The 14,208-nt window shown below is 49.1% G+C and overlaps 1 protein-coding gene across 1 annotated transcript; it reads left to right on the top strand.

The window, feature by feature from the left end:
- Positions 1 to 2,194: 2,194 nt before the first annotated feature.
- Positions 2,195 to 7,301, top strand: LOC119708740 (endonuclease domain-containing 1 protein-like). The gene is made up of 3 exons (XM_038155497.1): positions 2,195 to 2,318; positions 4,418 to 4,736; positions 6,733 to 7,301. Exons 2-3 carry the CDS (start codon positions 4,452 to 4,454, stop codon positions 7,270 to 7,272), a joined length of 825 nt encoding a protein of 274 aa, XP_038011425.1. The 5' UTR covers positions 2,195 to 2,318; positions 4,418 to 4,451; the 3' UTR covers positions 7,273 to 7,301.
- The last annotated feature ends 6,907 nt before the right edge of the window (positions 7,302 to 14,208 follow it).

A 14,208-nucleotide genomic window follows, 5' to 3' on the forward strand; every position in this document is an offset into this window, starting at 1 on the left:
AAGGGTCTCAGGGACAGCGACTCTGATGAACCAGGCAGAAACAGGGGTTTATACAGGGCAAAAGGGGATTGAGAATTGTCCAATAGTAAGGGTTAAAGGAAAAGTGACCTATAGTCTTACAGAAAAATAAGCAAGGGTCTGAGAGCGGGAGAGAGGGGCTCCTGAGGTCCAGTCATCATGACTCAGCATTTTCCTATCTATGGCGGGGAACACCATGGGAGGCTTGCAGGCCTAGTGCCTGCTACACAGTTTAGCTGTAAATGAATGAATGGTCATTGATGACAGAATGTTTTGGGTTGGAAAGGACCTAAATGACCAACTACTTCCATGCCCTCCCATGGACAGGGACGCCTTCCACTATCCCAGGTCACTCTAAGCCCCACCCAAGCCATTGACTTTTCCAGGGATGGGGCAGTCTCAGCTTCTGTGAGCAACCTGTGCTGGGGCCTCAGCACCCCCACAGTAACAAATATCTTCATAATATCCACTCTAAACCTACACTCCTTCCATTTCAATCCCTTTCACCTTGTCCTAATTTCAAGCCCTTTCACCCTGACCTTGTTTAACCCCAAGCAGCAGCCGTGCTCCACGGAGCCACTCCCTCACTCCCCGACCACTGGGATCAAGGAGAGAACTGGAAGGGGAAAAGCTGGAAAACTCATGATAGACACAGAGACAGTTTAACAGGGGTTTCATTTCTCACAATGAGGACATCTTGTTTTCATTTTCTCTCATTTGGGGAGTTTCCCTATGAGGGACAGAGATACTGTTGGATTTCAGGGCAGGTAAAGGAAGGCTGGGGCAGCTGGTAGCTCTCTCGCTCAGCAGCTTCAGAGGTGGACGCTTGAAGCTTCTTCTTCTTCATCTTCATCATCTTCATCATCTTCTTTGTCATCTTTGTCATCTTTGTTGTCCTCGTCATAATCTTCTTCATCTTCATCATCTTCTTCTTCCTTTTCTTCATCCTCTTCCTCCTCTTCCTCTGCTTCATCCTCTTCCTCTTCTCCTCTTTCTCGTTCTCCTTCTTCTCCTCCTGCTTCCATTTCTGCTTCTTCTGCTTCTCCTTCTTCTACTTCTTCTGTAGGGTGAGCCTCTGCTCATAAGAGCAGCCACTGAACCAAAACCTTATTAGCTCTTACCTCACTAATAAGGACCTATCACCATCTGCTCGGGCGCTCAGGATCCTGAACCTGCCTCTTCCTGCCCTGCTGGGAGCCGGGTCACCACTGCCCCATGCCCACTGCTTTCTTCGGCACTGCCCTTGGTTTCCCTTTGCTGTGGGGCCCCGCACTGCCCTGCCCTGCTGGGATGTCATGCAGTTCCAGCAACCACTGCGGAGCTTCTGATGCATCTCGCCCACCACCCCGGGATTTCTGCTCGTTCCTGCCATTCCAGCTCGGTGCTCCTCAGAGTCCTGTTGGGGCACTCAGATCAATTGCCCCAGGGTTGGTGAAGCAAAGCGTCTATTCCACCCCTTCCTCTCTCGGACAAAGCCGCCATTGCCGCGTGCTCCCCGAGCCCGCGCCACAGCGCCCCCTGCAGCCGCGGGGGAGTCACTGCCCTGCCCTGCCCAACAGGAGCCACCAGCGCCCCTGCTGGCTGTGCCCGGAACTGCACCAAAGGGGAGAGCGCCTGCGGCCGAGAAGGCAGCGACTGGGATTGTGGTTCTGTTTGCTGTTAATGCTGTAGTTGTTATTGTTTGTTTGCTTTATTATACACACTAGTAAAAAAGCCTATTATTCCTATTCTCATATCTTTTTGCTTGAGAATCCCTTAATTCCAAAAACATAATAATTCAGAAGAAGGGAGCTTACATTTGCCATTCCAAGCGAGGCTCCTGCCTTCTCTTGCAGACACCTGTCATTCAAACCAAACCACTCTGGAATAAATATATATAGACGAAGCCAAAGCTGGAGTTGCTGAGCTCCAAGGAGCAAGCAAAGCGTATGCATGCATTGAATTTTGCAGGACTTTGGTATTTTCTGTCAAACAGGAGAGCAAGGACAGTTGGAATGATTTGGAAAAGAAACTCAAGCCTGCTCTCCTGAAAATTAACATCAAACTGTTGAATAAGCAGGAATAGGGAGATTACTGACTACCAAAACCCCACCCATGACCTTGCAAAAAACCTCTGGACAAGCACAGGTGCTCTCTGAACACCTGGGAAAATTCACTCTAAAGCCTGCTTGGGAAATCTAACAACTGTCTCTTCTTGGAGAACATATAAACCCAGAGAGTCTGAGACTGCAGCAGAGGCATTGGAGACTCCTCTGCCACTTCGGGGCTGCGAGCAGAATCCTGTGCCACTCCTTCTCAAGGTAGGTTGGTTCCTATATATTTATTAAGTTAGATATTCAGTTAGTTGGATCTCTTTTAATCTCATGGAGTGGGTCATGCAGAAGGACTTTTCAGACCCTTCTCTGCTTGATTTGGGGCAGCTTTGGGCATGCTCTACTGTGTACTGTAAAAAGTCCCAACATTGAGTTCCACTTCTCAGTTTCCAGATCATTGGTCACCATGTTCCTGATCAAGGGCTGAACAAAGGATCAGATATCTTGGGTCAGAGCAGGGCTGTGTGCAGCTCAACATCCTGAATCCAGTGGAAATGGAGAGATGAGGGTCAGGAGAAGAAGAAGAAAAGGGCAAATGTGCAAGGTGCCTTGTCAAGCCTTCAGCAGTGCTGAGCTCAGCCCCTTCCCAGCCCAAGGTGGGCTTTGTGCTTTAGAGGCTGTGGCAGCTTGCTCTGCCAGGAACCCTTTTACCTGCCTGTCCCAGCTGCCTTATTCCAAATGCTGATGGTATTAAATCATTCCACTGAGTGTCTAGCAAGGCAAATGGAAGCATCCCTGCTCTCCCAATCCTGTGCTGCTGCTGAAAGGTCACAAAGCTGTTATAAACTACTCAAACCCTGGCCTGAAGTGTGTAAATAGAATTTAATTGGAACCCGTTAAAAGTTACAAAGCAAAGGGGGACAGCACTTGGAGCACAGTGAGACTCTTGCTCACCAAAGGCTTGCCTTAGAAAATGGCATCTCCGCCTTTCAGATGCCAAAGATTTCATCAGCCTCATTAATATTCATGAGCAGTTCTTATATGTCCTTCCATGCCATTTTTGCTGGAGCTCTTCCCACATCCTGATTGCTGCTGCGATGCTATCGTGCCAGGCCTCCCAGTAACAAGTGTCCCCCACTCCCTGCCACCTCCCACAAGGGGCAAGCATATGCACTCTCCCACATGCCCTCACAGTCCCGTCAGCCAGAGCTGCCAGGCAGCGACATCACGGGGGAGAATTGAAGGGAGAACAGAAAAAGGTTCAAATCCACACTGGAACAACAGAAGTACATGTCAAAAGAAGCATCATCCCCAACAGAAGCTCTCCCCACAATATTTAATAACCCCTCCTCATTTTCATGAGCCAATCACTACATCTTATTCATAACAAAGCCCCTTGCTTGATTGCCAGCATCTCAGGGAGCTTTCCAGCAGTCTTCTCATAAAGGAATGACCTTACTGACTGCTGACAATCACATCAGCACTGAGAAAGACAAAACAGGACAGCTGGCTGTCCAAGAAATTCCAGCAATGGTGCCTTTGACTGTGCAGGGAAATCAATCAGCAAAGCTGAAGATGGGCATCAGCAGGAATCCCAGGCAAGCATGGGAAGAGCTGCCCCTCAGTGCTTGCATTGCAGCAGCCACTGTGCTGATAGGATAGAGGTGTTATCCCTCATGCTTACTGCTGCCATCTGCTTGGCCCCTTCATTTGCTCTCTCCATGTGTCTGCAAGTCCAGAGTCTGGGGTTGGATAACGTGGAAATGCAAGGTGAGCAGCAGCACAGCCATGGCCCAAAGTCAGCTGAGAGGCAGGACCCCAGGTGGGTCAGTTGGGCTTCAGTATTGGGTGTGACTGCAAGAGCTGAGTGTCTGTGTGAACCTGGATGGGGCCAGAGACCTGTAGGAAGTGCAGCATTGCTGTTCTTTGCCTGCCCCAGGCCCCATGAGATGAAATCCCAGCTCAGCATGGCAGGGGGCTGAGCAGAGTCCATGCCCAGCTGCAGGTGTCTGCTGTGGGAAGGTGCTGAGAGCAGGAGGGAGGTGGGAAGAGGTGACCTTGTGCCAGGGCTGTGCCTCAGGTGCAAGATCTCTTTGCTGTGAGAGCTGATTGCAGTCCTGGTGGGTTTGGCTCCTTCCTCCTACAGGCTGACTTCTCCCACTGCTGCCTCCTCTGGGCACCTGAACCCAGTTGTAGGTTTCAGCCTTATTGCCCTTGTGATTTCTCCATATGCAGGAGGACAGAAATTACTCCTTTCCTGGTCTCTCCTAATCCCCTCCTCTGCCAGCTCTGTCCCCTTGCACAAAAGGCCCCAGGCCATGTCCAGCTCTCTCCAAGCTGAGTGTCCCTCTGCATTTGCCTTCCAGGGGAGCAAGAGCCCTTCACTGAAATCCTCCCACCATGCTGGGGCTGCTGCTGCTGCAGGTGTTGGCCAGCTGCCTCTGGCTGGGACACAGCGAGGTGGTGAAGTCCTTTGCAGAATGTCCTCAGTTCTTCTATGCGGAGACCACCCCAAGTGATGACCTGACTCCAAAGAACCCAGCCTGGATCTGCCAGCGGTACAACAACTCATATCACTATGCCACCCTGTATGACAGAGACAAGAGAATTCCAGTGTACTCTGCTTATAAATACCAGCCTGAAGAAGTAAAGAGACCTCATAAGTGGTGGTTTGTTGAGCCCCAGGTGAGTGTCTCTCTTACAGCACATCACATCACCCGCCGCCACTCAGAGATGAGCTGCAGCATTTGAAGCATCACTTCTACTTCCCCACTACGCACATGCAAATGGACACACTGGATGGGAATGTTCTCAGTGAACTTCAAACCCCAGCACCACATGGCTCCTCTGATGCATCTGAGACATCAGCAGGAGCTTGAGATCAATCACATCCCAAAGGTGCCCAGCTCTCTGCCTTCACCTGACAGGAACAGCAAATCAGATTGCTTTGCATGACATGACAAAGTCAAATGCTTCCCCTCCCTATGCCCTGCTGTGCTGGGTGACCAAGGGATGGGGAAAGGCATCCAGGAGAGGCTAAACTGGAGGGACCAACAGTCCTGCTGGCATCTGATCCCCACTTGGCCGTGGCCAGTTCTTATTCCTTGATACAGCTTCTCTGCTCCCAGTGAAGGGTCAAACAGGCTTTGTGAGTGGTGTGAGAGAAGCAGGGAAAAACTCAGAAGGGGTGAGATGGCCCAGGGACAAAGCCTCAGGAGAAAAGGCACTGGAGATGAGAGGGTCATGTTAACTGGGGAGGGATTTCTGGAGTGACATTTCAGGCAGTGCAAAGTCAGGAGCATCAGTTGTTCCATTCAGTAGGGTGGGATCTCCATGCATGGGCAGTGACCCCTGAGCACCTTTGGCTCAGACTTGGTCCAGAAGGATCCAGCAGACAGGCAAAACTCCACAAGCTCTAGAGCCCTCAAAAATATCATTCAGACAAACCTCAGTAGAACAGGCCAGGCCAATTGCAGAAGAGAAAAAGAAGCAGTTCCTGTCATTGGTAAGGACAGAGTAGCAGGACAGCATTTGGGGGAAGGTGAGCCAGAGAAGGAAGCCACATGGCCTACTCCAGAGGAAGGCTAAGTATGTTTCCCTAAAAATCAACCAAAAGATGTTGAAGTTAAAAAAAATTGTACTTTCTTCATATTACTTGCACAGCCTCTCAGATCCATCAACACTGCAGCCTCCACATTCTCTCTTTTTGGAGAATCATAGAACGGTTTGTGCTGGAAGGAACCTTAAAGACCATCTCAGTCCTACTGCCCTGCATGGGCCAGGCCACTTGCCATTAGGCCAGCATGCTCCAAGCACTATCCAACCTGGCATTTTCCTCCTGCACCTTGGACCCGGGCCAGCCATAAAATCTTTGATTTTGTAGATTTACTCTTGAGGCCTTTTTGGAGTATTTAGTTTCCCCAGGACTCATTTGATGTTACAGGCCCCTCTCAGAGGCTGATCATTTGTAACTTATTTTCTGTGATGCTGCAGAAAATACTCCCTGGCCCAGATCAGCTCTGAGACACACTCTCAGCGCTGCTGTAACAGATTCCATTCACACTGAGATCTTTTTCCTTCCTTAGCAAAACTGGTCTTCCTTGAATGAACTGCAGCCCTCCCAGGGAAAGCTCAGCTCCAGGACTGATTTCCTGACACATCTCCCTCTGTCTGGGGTTACAGGAGGCAACCTCTGGTGTTCCAGGACTGGGGTACACCTGTAGCCACCGCACATAAAATCACAGAATCATACACTCACACAATCACAGCGTGGTGTGAGGGGATCCAGGGAGAGTCCTGGGTAGATTTGGGCTGTGGAGACAGGAGGAAAGGGAAGCAGATTTGTCAGGGAAGGTGTCTCGCCAAAGTCACCTTTCAATCCTAGGAGTGGGAAATGCTCCTTGTCCAATGCATCCATCCATGATCCCAGCACAGGCTGCAGGCAGGATCACAAAGGTCACAAGTGCCATCTAAGAGCAGTCAGATTCTGAGCTGCTTGATCTTGAAAGCTCTTGTGTTCATGTGGGAGGGTCATGTGTATGATTTCTCTCAGATTGATAGGTTTTTCAGCACTGAGATGACAAAAAATGGGATCTTGACCATCAGAGACTTCTGCTCCAGGGAAATCTTCTCCATTACTCCCATTCCCCATTCTAACACCTCTTTCTCTTTCCCTATCCAGCTAATTGGTAAAAATAATCTTAAAGAGATGGAAAGAGAGGTGGTCCTCATACAACACAATTTCACTTTAGACGAAATCCAAAAGAGCCAGGCTGTGAATGCTGACTACAATGTGACTGGTTTCGACCGTGGCCATTTGTGCCCCACAGGCCATATGGATACTAAAGAGGGCAAGACAGCTACCTTCACCCTGACCAATGCAGTGCCCCAGGGCAGCATTCTTAACAACGGCCGCTGGAACAACTATGAGCATCAAACAATGATTGAAGAGACCAAGGGCTGTACAAGCACCTATGTCATCACGGGTGCTGTGCCTGGGAACACCTACATCTCCAATAAGAGGGTTAATGTACCAAGCCACATCTGGTCAGCTGCCTGCTGCCTGGTGGACGAAGAGCCCGCAGATGCTTGGGGGGCAATTGCTGAGAATGACAAGAACGAGGTAGTGGTCCTGAGACTGGGAGACCTGGAGAAGAGGTTGACTGAGCTCTACAAGGTGAAAACAATAACTCTGTTCAACAATACCTGTCCCCGGAAATAAGCCTTACATCCTCAATGGAAAAGGCTCGGTGGCTTTTCCCACATATCATACAATCACAGAATCACAGAATGAGTTGGTTTTGATGGGACACTAAAGCCTTAAAGATCATCTCATTCTCACCGGCCTGCCATGGGCAGGGACACCTTCCACTACACCAGGTTGTTCCAAGCCCTTCCCAAACTGGCATTGAATGCTTCCAGGGGATGGGGCAGTCAAAACAGCTCTGGGTAACTCTTACTGTCCTGTCACTCCATACCCTTGTCCAAAGACCCTCTCCAGCCCTCTTAGAGATCCTTGGGGTACTGCACTCTCAGCAGTCTTCTCCAGGCTGAACATCCCCAGCTCTCTCACCCTCTCTCCAGAGCAGACACGCTCCAGCCCTCGCAGCACCTTCATGGCCTCCACTGGACTCCACTCCAACAGCTTTGTGTCCTTCTTGTGCTGTGGGCCCAGAGCTGGAGGCAGCACTGCAGCTGGGGTCTCAGCAGAGCAGAGCAGAGGGGCACAAATGTCCTGTGCAGAGTCTGTGCTGCTTCCTTCTCTGGTGTGTTTCCTGCTCTGTCCCTCAGGGCACCTCCTCCTCAGCTCAAAGGCACAGAGATGTGGGCAGAGCCTCCAGCTGCTTGGCTTTGCTGCCCATCTCAGGAGAGAGCTCTCAGGAACGAGTCCTCTCCTCCTCAGCTGTCCCCAGGAGTGTGCAGCTGATTTGTCCCTCACCTCCTTACCAAGGCTGAGGCACCAGGGCAGCTCAGGTTGCCCAGAGATCTTTTCTGGAGATCTCCATGTCTGCAGATACCCAGAGCCCAACAAGAGATGATTCTGGACAACCTGCTCCAGCTGATCCTGCTGGAGCCTGGAGTCTAGACTAGAAATTCCTGAGAAGTCCCTCCAAAACACAACAATTCCGTGATTCTGTGATCCTGGGCCGGGCTTTGCTTTGCTTGCTTTTGAAACTGCACCTTGAGAGCAGCAGCTGTTGTATCAGACAGGCAGGCTTTGGCATCAGATACACAGAAAGCTTTGAGCAGCCAAAGCTGAGTTCCTGTGATGCACTCCTTGGACACCTTCCTTCTCTGCTCTGCTTCTGAGGCTTTTCTGCACATTGATGGGAAACTGATTGGGGGAAATGCTTTCAATGGTTGTCAAAGACCAATGTGTGCCCCATCATGGAGTTTGCAAGAGCTTACAATAAAAGTTATTTGCTGCAGTGCTGGATTGCAGAGTCATGTCTTCTATAAACCACAAGTTGCTTCTCACTGAAATTTCTACAACCACCAGTAAAGTCACAGTGCCCAGAGCATCCTTGCAGGACATTGGGTGTCCAAATGCAATCAGAGGATGCCATAACAGCCACACAAGTGTCAGCATCAGACACCAGTTATTCTCCTGTGAATGGCATGAACAAAGAGGGCCAGTGTGCCAACAGCTCATGCAAGCTGTGTCACTTTCAGAGGTGCCAGCTTGGGACTGGACTTCTCAGCTCAGGAGCTGTTGTTCATCATCCTAGTGGGTCTCAGTGCTCAGCCAGGACCAAGCTGTTTGGGGGCTGCAGTAAAACACAGGTTCTGGTGGAGGTGCAGAGTGAGGCAGCCCCATGCAGGTGTCCCCAGGTGTGCTGGTGACCCAGCTGTGACTGCAGCCAGCAGAGCTGCAGGCCTGCCTCGGCTGCATAAAGAGCTGCACCCTGGGCCACTGCAGCTGCCCTGAGCTTTGGAGAGCCCCACTGGGGCTGCCGGATGTGCTGCAGGATCCTGGGACACTGGGCCAGCAGCCAGAGGCCAGGCCCATTGCCCAGGGGCAGCTCTGGGGGCTCTGCACACATGAGCACAGGGCACCAGACCCCAGGGCAGACACGGGGCACGGCCTGGGAGCACCGTGGAGTTCTGCTCCTGCTGCCTCCAGCTGCCATGGCCACAGCAGCAAGAGCCCTGCCTGGTGCCAGCTGGGCTGCACAGACCCCTAGGAGAAGGTTTTGCTTTTAGGAGAGCAAAGTGAGCACATCACTCTCACCCCTTTGCTGGACAGCTCCTGCCACCCCAGGTCCTCTGCCTGGATGGATTTTTTCTGCTGGGATCAAATACTGACACAGCCCCTGATGGGATGAAAGCATCAGAATGCTCCCTCTGACTCCCTCTGACTTGCTCACGCACCTCTGCACAATGGCTTTGTTGTGAGACCACACTCATCCTCACCATCACTCCTGCCATGCCTCACTGCCCTCGATTTCCAGGCTCTGGAGCCTCAGGCTGCTTGATCAGCTCAATCAGTCCCTCCTTTATGAACTTCCCAGGCTCTTCCCAGGACCTTTACTTTTGATAGTACCCAGAGATGCCATGCCCTGCACAGTAAGCTTGTGAAACACCTGGGAAGCCCAACAGAGAATGGAATCATCTGAGTCACTTCAAAATCCCCTTTCTCCAATACTGCAATCACAACAGAGTTTACATTTCCCTGCATTTGCTTAGTTTATTTCTTGGGAAAAAACTCAAGCCTAGTCACCTTGAGAACTAACATCAAATATTTTAAGTAGAAGGGAGGGGGAGCATTGTGAATACAAAAATCTCTCCCCAGACAGTGCAAAAGTCCTCTGGAGAACCACAAGTGCTTGCAGAACTTCTGGACAAACTTAATCTAAACCCTGATTGGGAAATCCCATATATCTTCCTTCCTGGAGATCCCATAAAAATAGCCATTCTCAGACTGCAGCAGAGGCATTAGAGAGTCCTCTGCCACTTTGGCAGAAATGCCCTGCCTCCCACAGCAGGAGGTGAAATACTTGGAAAACTCAAAGTAGAGGATCAGCCTGGCTGCTGCTTTCCCACAGGTATGAGAGTTGCTTCTCACAGGAGCCCAGCATGGAGCTGAGCAGAGGGCTGCCCCAGCTCCACAAGCATGCTGCCAGGCACCTTTCAGCTGGGATGGCCTCTGGTTTCTGCTGAGCCTGCTGTGAATGGGGAATAGGGATGGAGCCCTCTGCTGAGCCCACAGCTGCTCCATGCCCACGCTGGGGTGGGAAGCACCTGTGTTCCCTGAGAAGATGCGGCTGCACTGACATGGCAGGGTCATTTTGCACTTTGCTCTGTGTCTGTCCCTCTCTGGGGACAGCTCTGGGCTGCAGTGTAGAGGAGGGATTTTAGCTACTAAGGAGAAATTATGTTTTAGCCACTAAGGAGAAATTATGTTATATTAGTGGCTTGAGGAGACACTGCAGCCTCAAGCCACTTCCCTGCAAAGTGTTGGATCATGCAGCTGGCTTAGCCCTTTTCCATCAACACCGAGGTTTGGATTGCATTAAATGAAAGAGTTCTCAAGTGCTGTTCTGGAAGAGAAGGAAACAAGGAAATGAAGACATTTGCATTACCTGGCCTCTGCTGGGCAAAACTCCTTTGGTCCACCCAGGAGTATCTTTGGCTGCTCATTGGGAAGGCAGCTTGGGAGCCGCTTCCTGGTGCTTTGCCATCCCCTGGGCAAAGGAGATGCCATCCCCATCTGCTGGGTCGGACACCCAGGCAGCTACCAGATCTCTCTCATGTAGGCAGTAAATGTACTGTGTGTGGTTCTGCGTGAAACACGTTCTGTTTGTGGCACTGCCAGGCCAATCTCCAGCTGCTCGTCCAGGGAAAATGCACAGCTCTTCATCTCACCCTGCAGGGAAAGGCTTTTTCCTGGGAACTGATGACCAAAGGCGTGGGGGACATTCCTGAGTCTCACAGGAGGTCCTGCTGGGAGGTTCCTCTCTTAAATTAAATGCTAATCTAGAAAAAGGAAAGAAAAGACTACTTTCACTAGTCTAAGTCCTTTATCTTGCTGGGAGCTTTTAGAACAGAGGACAGTTAAAATTTATCCAAACCCAAATGTTTATTCTCATGTATTATTTTCACATCCAAAGTCAGATTAGAACATTAAGTCAATATTAGATGTTTGCTTAACCATCTTAACCTCTGGATACAAAGGCCACACTTTCCTATCATGAAAGTTGTATAAGATTAAACCTCCTTTGATTTCTGAGGAACTGCTTAGCTCTTGTGTACCCAGATGGGATCATGTGAAGTTACACTCCATGTACACAACAACCACCAAACCTATTCAGTGTGGGACACAGCACTTGCTCATGTTGAACCTCATTCCACTGGCCTCCCACCATCGATTCAGCCTGTCCAGATCCTTCAGCAGACCCTTCCATTATCTATGAGCTTACTGAGAGTTCATGCAATAAGATACGTAGTACAAATAAATCCTATCCCAACAGGAATAAAAAAGGCCATGGGAAATATAAACATCAAGGCTATAGAGTGAGAATAACTCAACAGGAATACTAACCAGTAAAGCAATGACACATACACTCTATCTCAAAACAGAAAACTAGACCAAAACCTCCTCATGTCTTCTGAATTGTAAGGAAGGGATCCATCCCATTTGGCTTTTCTCATATGCCATGTAAGCATCTGTAGTTAATCGGGTCGATCTGGGCATTGTTAAAGTCAATGCAGAGAAACTGGTCAAGACCCTGAGTCATTTGACCTGCATATATACATAAATAACTATATGTCTCTGTGTGTGCATAAATAAATATATATTCACATACATATATTATAGAATAATAATATATGTATTATTATATATTTATAGGCAATAGTGAGAAGACCTGCTCCCTAAAGGGACTTGTTGCTCCCCACTGCGTGCCTGAGACACAGATCCGTGCACTCATCCAGGTGAAACCCATCTTACCCAGCTGAGCGTGGCTAAAAAGAGGCAGAAGAATATCCAGACCTTGCAAATTCCCAATAACACAAGAACATGTCAAGTTTTATGGGTGCCTGAGCCTGTCCTCAGAAGCCTTTGTGCTGGGCTCTCTCACTCTCTGCAGCTACAAAAGGACTTGTCAAATTAATTGGCTGCCACGAACTGCATCATCCTTGTCTGGGCTGGAGGAATGATGGAAGAACTGTCATGGAAGGCACAAACCCAAAATAACTGGGAAGAGGGGAGTGATGAGGAATGCATGTATATAGTAAACCATGAGGGAATCCAGTCCGATTTTCAGCTGCAGTGCAGGGGGTGAAGGGGTTTAATTTGTAAGGGGAACAATTTGAGGAGAAAAGTGTGCCTGTGCTTGACCCACCTGGGTGGGGAAGAGGCAGGGGGACACCTGGTGTCCAGCAAAGCTGCTCTGTTTGTGGGGAGGATGGTGTGTGGGCCGAAATGACAGTGGCACCATTTCGTGTGCTTGGGAGAATGGTCCATCTGTACTCCTGGTGGCTTGGGAGGGGCTGCAGTTATATTAGAAATACATCTGCTGCGTGGTAGGAGGAGGAGGAGTGGGTTTGGGAAGCAGTTTCAGGCGGGGCTCTTTCCCCAGCAGTCAGTGATGGGGTGCAGTCCTCCCACCAGCACTCTGTAGTATTGGTGATATTTTTGCCCGATGACCGGGAGAAATGACGAGGAGGGCTCCATCTTATCAGAAGGCTAATTAATTACTTTATTATACTATATTATTCTGTACTATATTACACTACATCTAAACTGAATCTGCACAAAGCACTCAACTCAACTCAGCTGCCCAGCATCTCGTGGCTGTCTGCTGACTGACAGCCTGCACACACGCTTGGCCCTGACAGGCCAAGGAAACAAAACACCATCAGCATTGTTAGGGTAAACAATCTCCACATTGCATTCTGCTTTGGCACAACACAGGAGCAGAGAATGAGATAATAATTGTTTTGATCATCCTTTTCTCTGCTTCTCTCAGGTTCAGAGAATGGGAATCCCACACTGTAGGTGGAAAGTCATGCTGTCCCCATAAGAGTTGAGCTGTAACATCTTCTGCCACCTTCACACATTGGATTTGAGTGCCCAGGCTTCCTCCTCATTTGCCACTGCTGGTCTTGGGGTCGCTGGTACAATCTGGTTTCTTCTGTGGCAAGTCATTAATTTCATGAGTTTGCATCTGGATGCCACGATTCCCTGAGAAGTCTTCCCTACAACAGGAAAAACACTTTACTACAGGTGGGGAAAAGCAGGTTTTCTATGGCTTCTTCTATATTTCCTATGAAAAACAACAGTCTTTTTTTGCAGAAGACACCATTTAGGGTCTCAGTTACTCTTTCATTTGTCAGTTACTCTTTCATCTAGCATTGGCTATTTCACCTTGGTTCCACCACAGAGCCAGTGCAATGTAGATCATTGTTAACACTTTGTCACATAGCATATTTTCAGAAATCCTACAATGGCCCAGGCAATCTGCACTATGGTTGACTATCTTCACTAAAGCACGTTTCAAAGCATTGTTTGCACTTTATATGGCTTTATCCAGCCATGAATTGACAAAAATCCACTTCTAATGTTGTTTCACGAGGTCCTTCCTTCCCACTTTTCAAGAAAAATCCCCATTCAACTAAGAAGCAGCAGTAAATAGTAAGGAATATGAAGAGAAACAGGGATGAGGATTAGCAAAGAGAGAGAAGAGGAGAATTCCCAAATGTTAAATAAGGACATCTTAGCTTAACTAGGAAGGGGAGCCTGTGAACAGGAATAGCCTTGGTGCATCTCAGTGTGGTTACAGAAACAGGGATGAGGCCAGACTGAAATAAATCTGAAGTACAAAGCTTTCATGACACAACTCTGAAATTAGGGGGATGTAAGAAACAGAATTACGTGGTTGTGGTGGCAGATGCCTCCCCAGACTTCTCACAGTTTGGCCAGAGAGAAAAAGACTGATTGCATAACCTATCTGAAACAAAGTATTTGCATAATTAACCTTCATTTTCCCACAGAATTAATCTCCCAGCCATTATTTGAACTGCCATTTTCAGTTCCACAATGGCTGGGATAAAGACTGCTTTTTAGAATTATAGAATCACAGAAGGATTTGGGTTGGAAGGGATCTTAAAGCCCATCTCATTCCATCCTCCTGCCATGAGCAGGGACACCTTCCAC

This window comes from Motacilla alba, chromosome 1A (assembly GCF_015832195.1).
Source record: "Motacilla alba alba isolate MOTALB_02 chromosome 1A, Motacilla_alba_V1.0_pri, whole genome shotgun sequence".
Taxonomy (NCBI): Eukaryota; Metazoa; Chordata; class Aves; order Passeriformes; family Motacillidae; genus Motacilla; species Motacilla alba.

Excerpts from the sequence above, each read along its gene's own strand:
- LOC119708740 (XM_038155497.1), top strand. The coding sequence starts at position 4,452 with ATGCTGGGGCTGCTGCTGCTGCAGGTGTTGGCCAGCTGCCTCTGGCTG. Across the intron at positions 4,737-6,732 it reads GGTGGTTTGTTGAGCCCCAG|CTAATTGGTAAAAATAATCT; the intron begins GTGAGTGTCTCT and ends TTCCCTATCCAG.